Raw genomic sequence first — 20,371 nt, forward strand, 5'->3', positions numbered from 1 at the left:
CTTTGATATGGTAATGTGCAAGAGATCTCGATGCTATCTCGCCATTGCTGCTGCTGTAATTTATAATTGCACATGTGGGTAGGGTTTAGGGTAGACTTTTTTTGGGGTTTCAATCTAGATTTTATTAATACTATTGTTGTTTTCTTTAAACATCAAATCAAATTTGGGTTTTTTTTTTTTTTTATTAAGACTAGGGAACTGCAGCGGATACCCGAAAGTGCACCTTGGGTAAGGGTAAAGGCCAAGCCGAATCTAATACCCTGTAAACCAGATCCGACGAGAAAGTCACATTAGGCGTCGGAGGATTTGAACCCATGACCTGACGATCATAAATTCAACTCCTACACAACCGGACCATCCCTTACGGGACATTTATTAGATGCATGTGTGTTTGTTTTAGTGTTGATTTTGAATTGAAATTTAAATAGTAAAAATTTTGAATTGTAATAATTGTATAATGTGATATAAATACGTGTTGATGTGATGTTTTGAATGTAAATTTAATTTTTAATATAATATAAAAAACTAAAAATTAGACATTTGATTTGATGTTTTTTGAAAAAAAAAATTGAATGAATAAAAAAAATTCCTTGAAATCCTCCAAAAGAAATAAGGTTTTTTCATTTAAATAATATTTTGATTGATATGATTTTAAATATAGGGTGTGTTTCTTTCTATTAGCTTGAAAAGAAATTTGATTTGAATTTTATATTAAAATAATATTTGATTGGATGTTTGTGGAAGAAAAAATGCATTTTTTTCATAAAAAACAGGGACCTAATAGTAAAAAAAAAACTTAAATTTTAAGTTAAAGAAACATATCCATATTTATATATATATACATATTTTATTTTTTTCATAAAAATTAACATTTAATTATAAAATATATATATATACTTATTCCCTCTCATTTCAAATGGCTGCTTTTTAGAGTTTTGTTGTAAATAAAAAATAATGTTGTAATTCCATTTTAAAGTATCTTTTTACTTACTTTTAAGTATTTTTTTTTTATTTTAAAAAAAAGGTAATTATACACTAATATTAAAATATTTTTAAGCGTATACTTAAATTATAAATAGATCATTACATATACAATTATATTATATATAAAGTCAAAGAGTAAAAATGTCAAAAATTATTTACACATTTCCACTAACTAATAAAATACTAATATTTTTTAATCTACTATAAATTCTGAATAGACCATTTGAAATGGATCGGATCGGAAGAAGTAATATTTTATTGGGTTGTGAAAGTTTATAAAAATATTTGACATTTTAATCTTTGATTTTATAAGATTCAAATTAAATATTTTGTAATAGTTTTTTTTTCAACTGAAAATATTTTTTTTATAATTTAAGTTTGTTTCAATTAAAAATATTTATTTTCTATTATTTAATAAAAATAAATACTAGTAGTATATTTATGGGTAAAGTATGGGTAAAGTATAAGGAGCAAAAATATTAAAATATCTTACATAATTCAATAACTAATAAATATCATTATTTTTTAAATTCTATAAAAACTCAAATAAATACTTTGGGGTGTGTTTCTTTTGGTTGGTTATGAAAAAATTTGATTTGAATTTGGTATTAAAATAATATTGAATCGGATGTTTTGTGAGAGAAAAAAAAAAAAAAAAATTCCGAGAAACGCAAAAATTTGGTTAAGAAAACAGACCCCAAATTGGGTCGAATGTAGCAGTATTTTAGTTAATCCAGTATATTTTTACATGTTATCTACTTTCTCCGTTCTGCCATAGATACTTTTTTTCTTTTTTAATATGTTCCACAAAAGATAATCATTAAAATGTAACTTTATCAATCTTAAACATACTTAACAAATACTCCCTCTGTCCCTTAACAATCTATTCATTTTTTCATTTTGGTCCGTCCTATAACAAAGTATCCGTTTCCTATTTTTAGTAATTGTACTATCTACCTAACATTGCAAATACCCTTCTAATTTACAATATATTACATAAATGTCATTACTTTTATATCATACAATACTAATAGAGTTATTTAGTCTTTTTACTTTATTTCTACTTTATCTCAATATAATACTAATATTTCTAAAATCCCGTGCATGAACAAATGGATAGATAGATTGGGGACGGAGGGAGTATAAATCAATTTAATTAAACTTGTAACATCTTAGAAGTATGACCCACTCAAAACCCCTTAATTTTTATTTCTCTCCTCAATTAACATAATTTTTTATCTATATTTAAAACTCCTCAATTTTTTATAAAACTAATTTATGGTAATGATAAATAAATAAAAATATAAAATATTTTTAAACTAATTTAAAATATTTTTTTATTTATTTGTATTATATAAAATTTTATTATCTACAAAATGATATTCATATTGCATATATTTTTTCGAGATATAATTTTAAAAATTTTTAAAATACCAATAATATTATTTATATAAAAAATAATAAACTAATTATTCTAATTTATTATTAATAACTTACTAATTTACACTATTAAAAAAGATATTTTTCTAATAAAAGTGTTCATCCCTCGCAGCAGGCGGGAAGAATGGAGTATTATAAATAAAATAGTAATATTTCTTAATCATTAATTCATTACTGTAACTAATAGGTGTCACCTGCGGGTTACCTTAAATGTTAATAATTAACAATTAATCAAATAATGGATGGTCACCCGATAGCCTAAGTAGCTTTTTTCGTCCACCAATAGAAAACTAATCATCCACTTGCATATTTTATGTGTATTTCTTTTCTTTCTTTCTTTTTTCTTTTTCTAATTTTTCTAAAAATTACTAATAATTTACTATATTGAATATGTTACTTTAAAAAATAATATTATATTCTCTCTTAATTATCGATCCATTTTTTTTAATTTGGTATTTCTCAAAACAAAATATTAATTTTTTTTTTCAGTAATCATAATACCTATCTCTCATTAAAATTACTTTTTAATTTACACTATATTATAAAAATATCACTACAATAATTTATACCTTAAGGACATTTTTGTATTTTTACTTTTATTTCTACGACTCTCAATATAATATATTAATATTTATAAAATTTCGTAAAAAAAATAAACGAATAGATAAATAAGGGACGAAAAAAGTATAATCTTTTACTTATAAAATATCTCATTTAATATTAAACTTAAATTAATCTTTTCCAAATTCAACAAAAAAAAAAAAAAAAAAAAAAGATAGACCATATACTACTCCATTCTATTTGTCTATATATTTTAAATTGAAATATTTTAATTTTTCGTAATAAATTATTATTTTAATATTGTTGTCTTATTAAATCATATTTCTTTCTTTTCATAATAAATTATTTCCTCCATTCCGGTGCAAGATTGTCGTTTATTTTTTGCACGTAGATTTTTTAATATTAGTGTTATAATGGTTGTAGTGAAATGAACAAAAATACATCTTGTAATAGAAAAGTAATGACATTTAGGTAGTACTATCACTAAATTATGAAATAGTAACCTTATTTTGGGACGGATAAAAATAAAAAATGACAATCTTTCAATGGGACGGACGAAGTATAATTTTTTTTTGTTTTAATTTATCCTATTTTACTTTCTGCAGTGTTACGGTGCATCCTTGGACCGAAGAACTAATTGTATCAAAAAAATTTAACTTGGGAGATAATTTTCATAAAGAATTAAGTTACAAAACTAAAATATAAGAAGATATGTTACTAACTAAAAAATAGTTTCCCCATTTCTAAATATGATATGGACAGATAAATTACTATGCTAGATAACTATATATAATTAATGATCAATAAATTATTATTTGATAGATAACTATATAATTAATTAATTATAATGGTAGTATTAAGGCCGGTTAGTAATAGTTTTGTTTTTATATACTCCCACCGTCCCCGGAACTAAATATTCATTTATTTTTTACACGTAGTTTTAAAAATATCAGTATTATATTGAGATATGGTAGAAATAAAATATAAATGACTAAAATAACCTTATTAGTATGTGTGATATAAAGGTAGTGACATTTGTGTAATATATTGTAAGTTGTAAGGGTATTTGTAATGTTAGATAGACAGGACAGTTACTAAAAAAGAAATAGATATTTTGTTATGGGACGGACTAAAATTGAAAAAATAGATACTTTATTATGAAACGGATGAAATATATAATTAGGGGTATAGAATCAAATATCATATAAATAATCGGATCCGTTCAACTTGAAAATTTTCAAGTTCGAGATTGAACGTTTCAAGTTTCTAAAAAATCAGATCGATACAAACTCGAAGTTAAAAAAAAAAAAAAAAAAGTCAAATTTCAGCTTTCAAGTTGACCTGCAATTATACTTTTTTATTTATTTTTTTATAATATTTACATTATATTAAAAGAATAATAATATAAAAAAAATTAAATTATAACAAAACTAAAATTAAAATTATTAATTCTAAAAAGCAATTTCTAAAATATGTAATACATTATTTTATTAGATTTTTTTTTAGATAAATTAAAAAATTTTCAGGTTTTCGAATTTGTTTCGTGTTAGGTTCGTTCGAATTATCGGGTAATCGGAAACTAAATCAGGTTGACCTGAATTTGACTCGAAAAAAATTAGTTTCATGTTTGAATCTAGAGTGCCTTATTGAAATTCAGGTCCAGGTCGACAGATTTTTTTGTTACATCGATACGAACATGATCCATTGACACCTTTAATTTTAATATTACATCTGGCTCATAAGAAGAGTGTCATTGATTTTTTAAGTCATTATATTTAATATTAAAAATATTTTTATATTTGTATAATTTACTTTACAAATATCATTATATTAGTATTATAAAAGATTATAGAAATATATGGCTCCGTTCACCCAGCATTTCTAAATGAATTGATTTTTTGTGTGTAGTATTGATAATTGTGTTACAAATATAAAATATATTCCCTCCGTCCCAACTGAGTTGTCTTGTTTTTTCATTTTCGTTCGTCCCAAAACAATTGTCTTGTTTTCTTATTTAGTAACGGTGGTCCACTTTATAACAAAATTATTTCTACTTTTCTAAACTACCCCTAATTATTATTCTAACTTACTTTTTAAAATCATTCAAAAACCAAGGGTATTTTAGTCTTTTACCTTCTACTTTATATCTATTGGGATGGATGGAGAGAGTATTATTTTAAATTAAATATTTTGACTTTTTTTTTACTGTATTTGATTTTTTTATTTTTTTACTTTTATAAAAGATATTACTATTTTTTATTGTTTATTACTCCCTCATTCTAATATAATAGTCTTATTTATCATTTTTGTTCGTCCTAAAACAATAGTTTTATTTTTATAAATAATCATATTACTATAAAACTGGCATTGTTTTTTCATTATTATTATTAGACAATTGTCACTATTTCTTACACTAATACACTCACAAGAGCAAAAAAAATTTTTATCCGTATTTTTTACCCACTACCAATATAATATCAATATTTCTTAACTCTCGTGTCAAATACAAATCAGACTATAATTTTGGGATGTTGGAAATATTATTTTTTTTTAGAATCATAATTAATATATAGTATGGGGTAAACAAAGTCATTTTTTTTTTTAATTTTTATTATATATTACCCAAATGATTTATATTAAAATATTTAAACTATAAATCTTTTATAAAATTAATTTATATTAATTATAAATAAATAATTTTTTTTTTTATTTACTTGTATTATAAAAATTTTATTTTCTACATACAAAATGATTATATTTCATATATTTTTTATTACTATATAATTTTAAAATATTTAAATATATATTTTAATATTTTTAATCATATATATTAAATTTACTTTTAAATTATAAATATTATTAATTATATTAAAAATAATAAAATAATATCATAACTCATTATTATTAAATAATTAAATATATTTACCTTAAATACTTTGTACTTAATCAAACGATTCAATTAAGATGTTTTACAATTTAAATTAACGTATAATTTTAATACATATTTATCAATATTTTTATTAGCTATCACATCAAAACTTTCAAACTAAAATCACAACTTATAAATCTAAAAGAATATAAAAATTCAAATTTATCATAAAATTTAAATTTAATTCAAATTCAAACTTAATATTCTGAAACTACATTAAAAAAAAACACTCTTAGCGTTCTAATTTGAATTTTTTTATTTAAAGTATTGAAAATTTTGTCGAAAAAAATGCAACAAAGCCAAAATTGTTTAGCATTGAGAACTAATTGGTTTTAATTTTTGTGTGTGTTTGTTTTAGGAAATATTACCTCCGTCAGGTCTTTTTTGGATTTTGTAAAAATTAATAAATAATAATATTTTATTAATTAATAAAAATATATAAAAAAAATTTATATTTGATTTATAATTGTATATATAATGATATATTTATAATTTAAATGAAAATTAAAATTATTTTGATATTAATATATAATTCTTTTTTCTAAAATAAATACTTTGTGTGGGATATATGAAAATAATAAAAGAGATTAATATATATATAATATAAATATAATAAATAGGAATGATATATTAATTTTTATTTATTTTTTGAAATATATTACTAAGTTTTCCATTAGAATAACACACACTCCTTTTTTTTTTTTTAATAAGTAATTTTCGTAATATTTAAAAAATTAATGCATGCTTGAAAGAATTGTGTAGAAGGGAATATTTGTGAATTTTTGCAACAGCCGCAGCGGCGGGCAGATGGGCGGCGGAGGAAGATTGTTATGGCGGTTGAGTCATTGTCTCGAGGTTGCCGCATTCCGTAGACTTCAACCTCACATTCTCTACCCGTCAATGAATTATCTTCGACCTCCGTACCGGAGCCCGGGGCGTATGCTCCTTAGCAGCTTCTACTCCACCTTCACCAACGATGTACAGTCTCAGCCCCCACTGTCAGTCGATCTAATGTGTATTATGGAGCGGAAGCTATCTGCTTTAGAAGAGCGACACGTTCATCTACAGAACATTGTGAATCAGGTGATGCTCGAGTATAAGTTCATGTTCACGTACACCATCTGTTCGATGAAATTCCTCTGTATCAAATTCAGTTCGGTTTTCTTTTTAAGATAGCTGGACGCCTCCCCGGAAGAATATTCTGCTGCCAATAAAGAGCTGAAGAAGCTTCGACGTACCATTGATGCTCTGACTGAATTGCGGAAGAAGGAGAAGGTAAAGTACTCATTACCTTTTCTTGCATTACCCGTTACGCGCTGAACGACACTGTTCCTGCTGTTGACAGGAGATTGAAGGCTTAAAGTCTCTGATTGATGAAGCGCAAGATGACAAAGAGATGCAACAAATGGCTTCCGAAGAATTCGAACAGGCAGCCACAGAAGAGAAGCGCCTCCGTTACTCATTGCTCAAGTCCTTGCTACCGAAGGATGAAGCTGATGAACGTGACTGCATATTGGAAGTCAGAGCAGGTAATGTATCCCATCATTTCAGATGCCACATTCTCATCTTCTGCGTGCACCTTGTATATTATTTTACATGTGCTGAGTTGATGTTTCGATTGGTATCTTAGGAACTGGAGGAGAAGAGGCCTCTTTGTTTGCGATGAACATATTCAAAATGTAGGCTGTTTCTTTACATTTTAAAAATCTATTGGTATTTATTGTACATTGTTAGATCTTCATTTTCAATAACAAAAGGTATGAGAAGTATTCCCTGAAGAAAGGTTGGAAGTTCGAAGTCTTGGATGTGGCTGTGTCTGATATTAAAGGATACAAGGTTGGTGGAGTAATTGCATTGCTAGAATTGCTTTCAATAGAAGAACATGACTCAAAATGGATTTTCCCTCCTTCGGATTTTGTGTTATCTTCCATTGTTGCATATTTTAGGCCCTATGACAATATCTTCAAATGCTTCTCTCCTCAGGAAGCTACTGCTGCTATCACTGGTGCAGATGTTTATGGAAAACTGAAATTTGAGAGTGGAATTCACAGAGTGCAGGTTTCATTTATTCTCAATCTATTCATGTTTGGATTTCCTGATGTTTCCATATCTTTGAAGATTCTATGAGTATGTTTTGCTTTAGCGTGTTCCTGTGACGGAGAAAGCTGGTCGAGTCCACACCAGTGCTGTGTCTGTTGCCATTCTTCCTCAGGCAGATCAGGTTTAGATTCATCTAATGTATTGTACTGTCATTGCTTACTGTTAGAAAGTAGAATCTGAAATAAGAAAATAGTGAGTTCGGGCAGTCTTGATTCTGTGATTGTCTGTAGTTATGTACTACTAAATTTGTGCTGACTCAAGTTCATACCAATTTATATCGTTTGAAGACATTAAATCTTATTTAGGTGGATGCACACCTGAAAAGTGAAGACTTGAAGATCGACACATATAGGTCTGGTGGTTCAGGTGGTCAGCATGCGAATACCACAAACAGTGCTGTTAGGGTTACTCATGTACCAACAGGCTTGACAATTTCCATACAAGATGAGCGCTCCCAACATCAGGCAAGATATTATGTGGTTTTTAGATTTACAAAAGATTAGTTTAATCACAGTAATTTTCCTGTTACATGTAAATGTTGTGTGTTGTCTTCCATCACCACTGGTTGCCATCTGTCTGTCTCCTATCTGAGTGTAAAATTTTAGTTGCATTATGTGATGGGACTCAAATTTTATTGCTTAACTAAAGTAACCCAAGGAAAGATTGCCGAAAGAAGAAGGGAAAACAAGAACACAATGGGGATAACCCAAGGCTAGCTTAAAATATATTCCAAAAGAAGAGAAACAAAAAAAAACTAGCAATCCCTAATCAATCAATAAAACGAGAAACCCATTGGCTAAGCTCATCATAGATAAACCCTAAACAAAATTGAAACCAGTTACTTATCCTCTTTCTCCTTCTGGTGTAGACAATTAAATGTTTATTTGAATCTTGATTGCGTCTCATATCATAATTTCTGTGTAAGGGCTGCTTACATATTGAACATTGTGGCCTAATATCATGAATGAATCGACTAATATAACCAGCCATTGCGGTATAAGCGACTAACTACTCAGTTTCTTAAAATGACTGCAGTTCATTTATACAACTGGTAGTAACTTTGTTTCTTTTTTTTTTTTTGGCATTTCCTTGCATATATTTTTGTGTTTATATTTTTGTGTTTCTTTGTTGTAGATATCTGTAAAGTGCTGCATCCAAATATGTATGAAAGATGGACTTCTCGTGATTGCTTGACATGTTTTGTGGGAAAAACTGTTGAAATATTTATTTAGAATGTTATTCTCCTCCGTTCCATATAATTTGTCCTTATTTTTTATTTTATTTTGTCTCATATAATTTGTCTTTTTTTTTTTCGGAAATATAATTATACAATTTAATCACATTTTAAATTTTAAATTTTATAATTTTTTTAATTTTAATTACACTATTTAGTTATTTTACTTTTAATCTATAATTATTTTTAATATACAATAATTATTTTTACTAATACACTTCTTAATTACTTACTAATCATACTTTACCTAAATTCTCGTATCTACAGTAACACACCCAAATTACAGTGGACGGAGGGAGTATTAATCTCTCTCTATGTTTTGGTGGCTTTTACTTCTAGCTGTTTTTACCTAAGGAGGTCTTATTTGCTGCCATGTTTGTTTCATGTCTAGTTGATGGCATATTCTTACTAGTATATTTCTCACCAGAACAAGGCAAAAGCGCTTAAATTATTGTGCGCAAAGTTATATGAGATGGAAAGGAGTAGGGTCAATGCCAGTCGTTCGAAGCTTAGAGCACAGCAGGTAATTTACTACAAAATTTGAAGATTCTAAACTCCCATTGGTGGTTTATCTAACTATGTTTCCGTGGTTTGAACAGATTGGGAGTGGAGACAGATCAGAACGTATACGTACTTATAATTTTCCTCAAGGTCGCGTCACTGACCACCGAGTTGGCATTACTAGCCATTCGATAGATGGTGTCATGGAGGGGGAGGATCTGGACACATTTGTTGATGCACTCATCTTGAAAGAGGAGATGGATGCAATTGAGTCTTTCACTTCTACTCAGTAAGAATTATGAGGTCATTTCTCTAACTAGTTTTCCTATTCAGCTGCATTACTTCATCCCATCATCTGGTTTTAGTTTCCACCATTGCTTGGTTAATTGGCAGTTGCTGTATTTTTTGTAAAAGTCTCACAGTCCTCAATCCTCTTGTTACTGGAGGATTTGGAAAATTGTGGTTCTTTTGTGTTTGAATGTTTTTATAAGGTTGAGAATAATGTAGAGTCCGAAACCGGTCTTCCCTGCTTGCTAGTGCATTGAGACATGAAAGTTAAATACACTTAGGTTGTGTTTGGTACCCAGAAATGACGAGAGAGAAATGGAAATTGTATCATTTCTTTTGTTTGTTTGAGTCAGATAAATGAAACTTGAGAAATAAATTATTTTCATTTCTCTGTTTTCATTTCCTATATACAGAAAAATAGAGAAAAATGATGTAGTATATGTTTTTTTAATTTTTAAATTTTTTTGTACTATTTCATTTTTATAATCTTTTTAAAATTATATTATTTTAATTTTACAAAAAAACAAACTTAATTTATTTTTAAAGTATTTAATTTTTACTATATTTTAATAAATTGTATTAGAATATAATTTTAAAAGACATAGTATATAATTTTTAATTTTTATGATATTCCATTCTCAGTACCTAATGGTGTGTGGGTTTGGGGTGGATTTTTTAATAATAAAAAATTGAATTTGAATTATTGTTTGATATAATATAAATAATCTTGGGATGTAATGTTTTGAATGTAAAATAAATTTAGAATATAATATAAAAAAATTATTTAATTTAATATTTTAGAAAATAATAAATCTAAATAATAAAATCTTTGTATAAAATTTACAAAAGAACACGTCCCAAGAGATTTTGGATAAGAAAACACATTCATATGTCATATTATTCTCCAAGGAGTATTGTAATTGTATACTACCTCCTCTAACTTCTAATAATTATATTTTCAGTCATTTTATTTAATATTAAAAATATTTATATTATTATATTTATATTATTTTTACTAGTATTATAAAATATTAATATAAATATTTTTACTATTTTCTTTAATTTTATATTATATTTAATATAAAAATTAATATTAAAAAATCAATGAGTTAAAAAAAATTTTAATTTTGATTTTATTATATTCATAATACATCAAATAATTTTAATTTTAATTTTAATTTTAAAAATATATTAATACTAATTTTTTAAGGAAAAAATCCCATAAAACCTAGCCGCCACCCGCCTCCCCTTCACCCCTGTCTTCTTTCTTTCTTTTCTTCTTCCTTTCTTTCCCCCTCCTCTTTCTCCACTTCTCCCATTTTCGCTGCTGCTGTCGCCGGTGAGTTTAAAAGGTCTTTTTTCCCCTCTTCCTTCCTCTCCTCTTTCTTCTTCCCCTTCTCCTCTTCCTTCTCCTTTTTTTTACTCCTGCAACTGCCGCCGGTGGTCAGCTCGCTTCAGGCTTTATTATTATTATTATTATTATTATTATTATTATTATTATTATTTGGGTCATGTACAACGCATAATCAATTCTAGTTTGAAATGATTTTCGGTTTACTCTTACGAAATCGAAATTATCGTTGAGGTTGGTCCACTCTCATGTCAACTCTGGGTGATTCTCCGTAGAACAACCGACTTCGATGCCGAATTGAGAATAGTTTAATCGTTCAAGAAAAAAAAATGATAATCAACCATCGATGAAATTTGCAACTTTTCCCATAGTGTGTTTCCATCGAGATGATTAATTTGAAGTGCATATGTTTTTTGCAGTTGCTTTTTTTCTCAGCATCAATGGAGCACGGATCGTACGAGGATCAATCACAAGCGACGTTTTCATTGACAGATGAAGATCACACCATTGCGAATGCACTAAGATTTACACTTAATCAAGAGTGAGTTCTACTAACCACAATTTTGTATGTACGCTGTGTTGAGGAATTTGTAAAAGCTAATAAGCAATTAACACCCATTGATCTCTTCAGACTCATGTGCTTAGGTAAATCAATGACTTTCCTGTATAGAGTAGATTTTCCAACACCCATGAATATTTCTACTAATTGTTTTCAATCAGCTGTTAGTTCATGGTGTTATGCTTGTTTACTCATATCCTCTTATTGTGATGATTTGATCTTCCAGCCCAAGAGTGTCATTTTGTGGTTACAGCATACCGCACCCGGCAGATGCTAAGGTGAATATAAGAGTCCAGACAACTGGTAAAGTTTGTGAGATCATTGCCTGCAATTTATGATTTGGAAAATGCTTGTAAAAACAAAGCATCGTAATGGTTATGTTTATGTTATGCTTATCTAAAAGGTTGTCTTGTTCTACTTTCGTTGTAGGTGACCCTGCACGAGAGGTATTGAAGGATTCTTGCCAGGATCTAATGCTTATTTGCCAGCATGTTAGGAGCACATTCGACCGGGCTGTTATGGAGTTCAAGAGCAAGCAGGGAAAATAATCCATGGATTTAAAAATGTAATGCATCCCTTTACCATATATCCTTTCAATGTATGACAACTCTGTTATAAAGGTTAGGGGTTCTTTATGTATTGTTAATTGAATCATGAGGACACAGTGATGAATGAGAGAATGTAGATGGGGATCTTATTGTGGTTCAAAGATCATACTCTGTGTTTATGTAACCGGGGCAAGAAATATATTGAAAAGTTTTTCACTTGAATAGGTGTATTGAATTTCATTTACTACAGTAGGTTCAGATAAATATTATTCCATGTGCTTTTGCTTAATCTGCTTGCACATGAGTAGTTCAAAAATCCTAATATGTAAGAAACTAGCGAAAACACGAAAACTCAAAGGCCTGTTGCCTTTGTGCTGTTATTGAGACCCTGATTCTTCAGGTTGTTTCTTTCAGTAAAAGAATATGAGGGTACTTGCCCACATGATATGTTAATTAAGTGAGTACAACATCAAAGTCGCTCACTGTCCATTCAGCTGTTTCGCTTCGATCACTAATAAAAATTTCTGTTCCAACATCCAGAGATGTCCATATTCTTCTTGCAGGCTTGCTACCGGGATCCTGAAATCAAGAAATGAGTAGTCAGACAAATTTCTAGTTGTTTAACTTGTTTTGTTCTTGAATGCTCTTTCTTCTTAACTTGGAATCGTAGAAGGATCATATTTGGTTTGCAGATAAATTGTCGTGTTGGTTTACCTGATAAAAGTAAAGTCTACTGGAAAGCCCACCTACATCGAGCTCCCATGTTCTCCCGTCTCCAACCCAGCCGTGTCCCTGCTTGGTCGGGTAGCCATACTCTTCCCAGATTGGATGAGGCAGCAACTGCACCAATTCTTGTGGCTGTGGATTGCTGTAGGGATCGCAGACACTGAATGGAAGCTCGGCATACTTTGCATTTCCCGGCACACAGTAATAATGGTAAGCTCCATAAGGGAAGTTTTCAGTGTCGTTCCTGAATATTTTCTTGTCATCCGGCGTAATGTGATATGGTGGGCAGTTAGCCAGGTTGGTCGGGCTGCACCAAGCTCTGGTGTCCGGGTTGATGATCATCTCGGAGTATCTAGTGACATCGGACACCACATCTCCGTCGCATGGGGAGCCATTGTTCTTCCAGCAGCTGCCGATGTCCATCAGGTAAAACTGACTCTGATTCCCTCCCCCAATTTTGATATCAAGACTTAGTCTCACCTTAAAATTAGGAGACTCTGGAAGCTGCACAGCACAGCCACAGTTTGTTACTACATTTCTTATCGATGAATAATGTTTTGAAACAGCTTACAATTTTGAGCATCCCTCTTGTGTCATAATGGTATCCACCAGAAAAGCCTTTAGTAGCATCAGCTCTGAGGTAGAGCATGAGCCATGGATACTCTTTTGAAGTAGTGAGTGTATGCTTAAACTCCCAGCTCCCTTTCCCGACTTTCTTCTCCCAGATTACCTCGAAATAGTCTTCCCTGCTCCCGTAACTTCCGTTAAACCCACCTCTCATAACATCCCTGAAAATTGCTGTAGGATTGTGGTAAAAGATGGGCTGGTTCATGCAGTCGTGGCCAGGGCAGGGGAACTTGCCGGGCTTGAAAGGCGGGGCTTTCTTGCCGTTCATGGGGCAGAGGCCGGATAGGGTGTCGTAGTTGCCGTTCTTGAGCATGATCATCCAGAATTGCCATGAATGGTTGTCTTGTACTTGGCAGAGTGATCCCAGGTAGAGTTCTTTCTCAACGGCATAGAGATCCGGGTTGCTTAGGGCGTTGGAGGGCACGCCGGGGAACTTATCCCCCGTGCCGAGCTTGTTTATGTCCTCACTCACCTTATGGATTATTACATTCCCTTCATCTGTCACATTATAATGAAGGTAAATAGACAGACCATAAGAAGAACAAGAACTCTGACAGTTGATAATTCTAAGTTTTGGATTCGATTTATAGATAGATAGATCTCTAGTAATTTTATTTGGCTTATTTGAACATCTGATTGATGTATATATATGCAAAGTTTCTTGATTGAAGCTATTCTTGGCATGTGCGTTGCTGATACAATGACCGACTCACTTCACAACTCATAATAATAATAAAATATAATCACATCATCGACAAACAGCTAGCAGAGCAGCAAGCGTTTTTAACTTTAAAAATGAAATTATTATCGCAAAATCAATAATTAAGTCAGACAACACTTTTGTTCGAGGAATTTTGTACAAAATTCACAAATTCATCCAAAATTCTTCCGTGAATAATGTTACGTCAAATAATTATTTTTAAAATTTTATATTATTTTAAAAATCAATTTTCAAAATATCTTTTTATACCACATTTATTTTTAATTTTTATATTATTCTAAAAATTAATTTTAAATTCAAAATATCATCCCATATCACTTCTATTTTTTAATTTTTATATTATTTTAAAAATTAATTATAAATTCAAAATATCCAATCATCAACTATCAAATACCATTATTCAAATTCAAACTCAAAATCCACCGTTAAAAAAAAAAAAAAAAAAAAAAAAAAAAAAGTAGAAGTAGCAGTAGTAGGTGGTAAGGTGAGGTTAAGGTACCAGAAAGATCAAAGCAATCTGCAGCACGGGGACTGGGCGGGGGCGGGGTAGTCTCCTTCCCAACCTCATTGCAGAAGTTCCAGGCCTCGAAGGCAACGCGGAGGCCGTCTCTCCGCATTCCGGGATCCCCCACGGCAGATACTTCATCTTCAACCCCCACAATAACAGTAATATTAATAATAATAATGTATATAATTATGAGACGCACCATTTCCCCCTCTTTTAAGGAACAAAGGGAAAGTGAACCAGAGAGAGACACACACACTCTAACGAAGAGGACAAATAGCTCTCTCTCTCTCTCTATATATATATATATATATACACACAAATGGAAACCAAAAAAAGAAAAACCAGCAGCTGCTTATGAGTGGTAATAAATATTAGTACTAGTAAAGATTTTGGCGAGATTTGTTATTAAGTAATCAATTAATTATGAGGTGGTGTGGCCTGTGTGTGAATGTCTTGGGATAGAAAGACAGACAGAGAGGCAGAGTGAGAAAAGGGATTTTGTCTGATTCTCATTCCCTTCCTTCTTTCGACGTCTATGCATTTGCTGGCGATTCCACACAAAGAGAGAGAGACGCGCGCACACAGTTGCTTGGACCAATGCACCGGATAGATCCTGGCCGTCCATCGTTTGCACCACAAATCCATAATATTTTCTCTCTGATCTAAATTTATTCTATTTGATATAAATTTTTTTTTTTTTTACTATAAAATTTCTTTTATTTTTATTTACTTTTTTTTTTTAAATTCATGCCGTATGAAATGAATATAAATTTATTTTTTATTGTCATTTAATCGTATTAACTTACGTCTTTTTTCTTCTTACTTCACAATATTCACACGGCCTAATTAATAATTCTCTTTTGTGCTAAGTATTTACCATTATACCTACCAACCCCAACCCAACTAAGTTTTAGACATTCAACAGAATTAATCGTAACTGGACCTTTATCATTTTAGTAATGTATGTAGAGTCTGTCACAAATTAGTTCCATAAGTGAAAATTTTTCGCTGTTTTAGTCCTTCGGCGCCGGAGACGCCCGCGTGGCTCGTCGGACACCTGGCGGACACGTGGATTTTTTTTTTATCTTTTTTAAATATTTTTAATTTTTTTTTTAATTGGACCAAATAAAAAAATAAAAAAATACAAATAAAATTTTTAAAAAAATTTTAAAAAATGAAAAAAAAAAATTCCACGTGTCCGCCGGGTATCGCTGACCTGCGGACACGTCACCTCCGGCAAGCCACGCGGGCATCTCCAGCGCCGGAGGACTAAAACAGCGAAAATTTTTCACTTATGGGACTAGTTTGCGACATGCTCTGTTTACGGGACTAAAATGATAAAAGAATCTATTTAGGGGATTAAAAAAACAGTTTACCCATATATATATATATACATTACATCAGTAAATTCATCTATCTCACCAAAAATCACATATAAGTTTATAACTGAAAATTTCAAAGAAATTAATTAAATAAAATCCTATCAAATTATGGATCTCAATAAGGAACAAAATTTAAAACAAATCATCTGCTGCGGTCGAAGAAAAACACACTCAGTCCACTGTGAATTCTAGTAAATTGTAAGTTTATAATAATTAAAAGAGCAAAAATATCTGCAACTCCGTTCAATTCTTTTTTTGTTCAAATGTATTTATCAAAATTAGTTCCACACAAAATAAAATTCATCGTTGTTTAATTTTACCGTTCAAATTATAACAAACTCCGACGTGGCTGTTATAGACTAATTTGACAGCTGAGTCGAATCGAACACAACCGTATCATATAGAATACAATTATGTTGAAACATGCGGCCACCATCTTGACTAATTTAAACACGTCCGTGTTTGTCCTCAAAACATACTCGCAACCATGTTTATACAAACACCAGGTTAATATTAACTTAGGTAAACACAACCATGTTTCATAACATACATGGTCATATTGGACCTCGTTTACATAAAATAAACTCTAAGAGATAACACAAGAGCTCATTGTGAAAAAAAAAAAAAAAAAACTTTGAGTTAGAGTAAAATAATGGTACGTCCATGAAATTTTGATGATTTGATTTTTCTTCACAAAAATTCAACACAGTTGCTTTAAAATTAATCCTTAAATTAACTTTGATGAAGAGTACGGACAAAAGTATTTGCCGACTTGTCTCTCCAAAATATTAGATGAGGAGAGAGAAGATAGATCAAAGAGAGAGGAGAGAGATGAGAAAAGTGGCTTGCGATGGACTTTCACTACTCGAAGTCCTCTTCTAGTCCAATCAATTCTTGAACTTCTTCAGGATTGCCTTGTCGTAGGTGAGAAGCCATCTAAACAAGGGTATTGTATTTGCTCTAATCCCACATGTCCTTTCAAAACACAGTCGACAGAGCCCCGTAAGGGATGGCTTGTGATGCGGGGGGGAATGAATTTGTAATCATGATGTCATGGGTTCAAATTCCGACGCTTCTACGTTCATCTGTCACACATAGTTCGTCTAGTATGACTCGCCTTGTCGGACCTAGTTTGCAGAATATTATGTTCGGCCAACGGTTCATCCAATGCGCACGTTCGGATAGCGGTTACGGATTCTCATATTATTAAAAAGCACTGTTGACAGATACTCATTGTTTCAAATTTCCCACCTTTTGAAATGTGGAGTTGGAATGTTGAAAATATAAAATTTTTGTTAAAGATAATAATAATAATAATAATAATAAATAAATAAATTATTTTCCGTAAAAGTAAACTTCAACATGACCATGCTTTCTTTTTCCTTAATTGAGGGCATTGACTCATTTCATATGTGCATCGTCAACTCCCATGTATAAGTAATTTTTCAAATTAATATATTATAATCTCCATATACTTCCTTATCAATTATTAATCGAATATTCATGATTGGCCATACAATAAAATGAATATTAAGAGAAACTTGAACAAACTAATAAAAGAATCAAAATTTAAAAGTTGTAGCTGTCGACTGGCTCTATGAATGGCGAGTTGGATAAATTTCAATTGTCCGGACACACTATTGAGGTTGAGTAGGGGGATGACAAATATATTTATATAGGTCTAATTTGTTCTCTTATCACTTCTTGTTTTTGTTTTTTTTTATGATGTGGGGATCCGCGGCCGCTACCTGGAAGTGCGCATTGGGTAAACTCGCGGCCGAACCTAATACCTTGCAAACTAGGTCCGACGGGAAAGTCACACTTGTTAGTAAAATGAAATAGTGTTTTTAAGACAATTTCACAAATTTGTTAGTATTCTCGTTATTTCAGATAATTGAAATAATTTACTAATACCTTTACATGCTATTTGAGTCAAAAATTTTGAAAAATTAAATAAAAATGGTAAGAAAATGACTCTATTTTACCTAATCCAATTCACCGGTGTCAATGAATGTATGTATTATTGTCATAGAGTTGTAACAACTATGTGTATCAATGTATAAACAAAAATATTAGCACATTTTCAGTTTGTTTATCCAATGTCATGGATGAGGGAATCTAATCCAAATTTATTCACCATATATATATATATATATATACTTTCTTCGCCTCAAACACTCTGCAATATTTTTTTTTTATTTGTCTCAAACTCACTACAATATTTTCGAATTTAGAAATAATTAAATATATATACAATTCACTTTTATCTCATCGCATCACTTAAATAAAAAATAAATATGTATTTCTCTCTACAATCGCATCACGTAATCTCCAAAGTACCTCAAATTATCCAACTTAATACTATCAATCAAAATTATCTTGTCGAACTCAAATATTGCACGGTGTGTTGGGACGAATGAAGTATTATTTACCAACAATACAAAAACAAGTCCATTCAAATTTATCAAAAATAAAGGTAAAAACATATTTTCTTATATTTCTTGCTATACAACTATTGTACATAAACTTGTATTGTCTAATACAATAACAATTACAATATACAAGCTAGTCTCATAAAGAATTTAGTCATCTTACTTTAAAAAATTGTGAATAAATCGTTTAATTGCTAAAACATTTTTATCCATAATGTTGCAAAAAAGAAATCAAGAATTGAATGTGAGAGTCTTTCTACTAGCACTATTTTAATAGGTTATGATAATATTGTAATAGATATATCTATGCTCGTAATAAGCAATGAAAATGTCATATAAAAATTGTACTTGCATATTAGATAGATGCAAGATAGATATAATTTTACAATATACGACATAGTATAAACTATACCGTATAAAATATACAATACGTAAGATAACATACTAATTATGTTAATATAATAATTGACAATATATGATATATTATCACGTAATACACGAATCATGCTAAAAAACTAAGACAATGCCGGTATAGAAGAGAATGTCATATATATTTTTATTTAAAGTAATATATGTTGTTTGTTGTTTTATACTTTTTTTTTTTGTTTTAATTTAAAATTGTACACTCCAAAATTTGACCAAAGGCCCAACGCAAACGGGAGCCCAACCGAGGGAGACTACGGCTCACAAGAAGGCCCAGATCAGTAAACTACGAAGTCAACGGAGAAACGGATAAAGTATAATTTGAAAGAGAGAAGAGTTTGGGGAGGTTGGAAAAGAATAAGGGCTAAGAATCTTATCCGAACCAGGTTTAGGGAATAAAAGGAAGGAGACGGGCATTCCCCAGAGGATCTTCTTCTACATTAATTTTTTCTTTGCAATTTTAATTTCCGGTATTATTTTCAGATTTCTACAGTTTTTTTCCCGTTAATTCCAATTCAATTTTTTTCAGCATTCATTCCAATTTTGCCTATTTTCCTCATTAATTTTTCGGTTATCGCGAGATAGCCCGGATCCTTTCTTGAGGAGGCCGGGGAACCCTACGATTAAATCAATTCCGACAGGCTTTTCCGATTAAGCCGTCGGTGGCGATTTTTTGACGACAACATATTGGCACGCCTAGTGAGACACCAACGTCTCGCGACCCTTGCATGCAACTTCGGAAAAGGAAATTGACGCCGCCGACAGTCATAGAGACGTCAAAGAACAAGGAAACAGTCGGCGACTCATCCTCGCATCCCGCACACGAAGTACCCCCACGGGACGCGACCTCCGCCACGGTCGGGGGATTTGATCCTATCGTCAGCCTCTCGGCCAGCGTGCTCCGCGAGCAAACTCGGGGGGAAATTCAATCTTCCCCCCACGAATCTGCTCTGGAAATGTCCAAATACATTACAGATATACTCAAACCTGCCATACGAACAGAATTCGCACTACTCCGGGAGGAAGAACTTCGAAAAGGCAAGGTTCCCATGACAGG

The 20,371-nt window shown here is 30.7% G+C and overlaps 3 protein-coding genes across 4 annotated transcripts; 2 read left to right on the forward strand and 1 right to left on the reverse strand.

The window, feature by feature from the left end:
• The first annotated feature begins 6,668 nt into the window (after positions 1–6,668).
• On the forward strand, positions 6,669–12,717 carry LOC127265942 (peptide chain release factor 1, mitochondrial). The gene is made up of 13 exons (XM_051295985.1): positions 6,669–6,997; positions 7,091–7,189; positions 7,260–7,443; positions 7,545–7,593; positions 7,672–7,750; positions 7,898–7,972; positions 8,058–8,135; positions 8,320–8,478; positions 9,676–9,771; positions 9,848–10,052; positions 11,808–11,929; positions 12,174–12,225; positions 12,377–12,717. The coding sequence occupies exons 1-10, from the start codon at positions 6,722–6,724 to the stop codon at positions 10,040–10,042; spliced, it is 1,290 nt and encodes a 429-aa protein (XP_051151942.1). The 5' UTR covers positions 6,669–6,721; the 3' UTR covers positions 10,043–10,052; positions 11,808–11,929; positions 12,174–12,225; positions 12,377–12,717.
• Positions 11,814–12,717, forward strand: LOC127265943 (uncharacterized). The gene is made up of 3 exons (XM_051295986.1): positions 11,814–11,929; positions 12,174–12,250; positions 12,377–12,717. Exons 1-3 carry the CDS (start codon positions 11,829–11,831, stop codon positions 12,493–12,495), a joined length of 297 nt encoding a protein of 98 aa, XP_051151943.1. The 5' UTR covers positions 11,814–11,828; the 3' UTR covers positions 12,496–12,717.
• LOC127265941 (uncharacterized) lies at positions 12,705–15,440 on the reverse strand. 2 transcript variants are annotated; one of them, XM_051295984.1, is made up of 4 exons: positions 15,063–15,440; positions 13,793–14,379; positions 13,210–13,725; positions 12,705–13,074 (listed from the first exon to the last, which is right to left on the reverse strand). In XM_051295984.1, exons 1-4 carry the CDS (start codon positions 15,277–15,279, stop codon positions 12,949–12,951), a joined length of 1,446 nt encoding a protein of 481 aa, XP_051151941.1. In that variant the 5' UTR covers positions 15,280–15,440; the 3' UTR covers positions 12,705–12,948. The 2 variants fall into 2 exon arrangements, with proteins under 2 accessions (XP_051151941.1, XP_051151940.1); XM_051295983.1 differs by having other exon boundaries at positions 13,793–14,346; positions 15,069–15,410.
• Positions 15,441–20,371: the final 4,931 nt, after the last annotated feature.

This window comes from Andrographis paniculata, unplaced genomic scaffold, assembly GCF_009805555.1.
Source record: "Andrographis paniculata isolate CXL003 unplaced genomic scaffold, ASM980555v1 Contig74END, whole genome shotgun sequence".
Lineage (NCBI taxonomy): Eukaryota > Viridiplantae > Streptophyta > Magnoliopsida > Lamiales > Acanthaceae > Andrographis > Andrographis paniculata.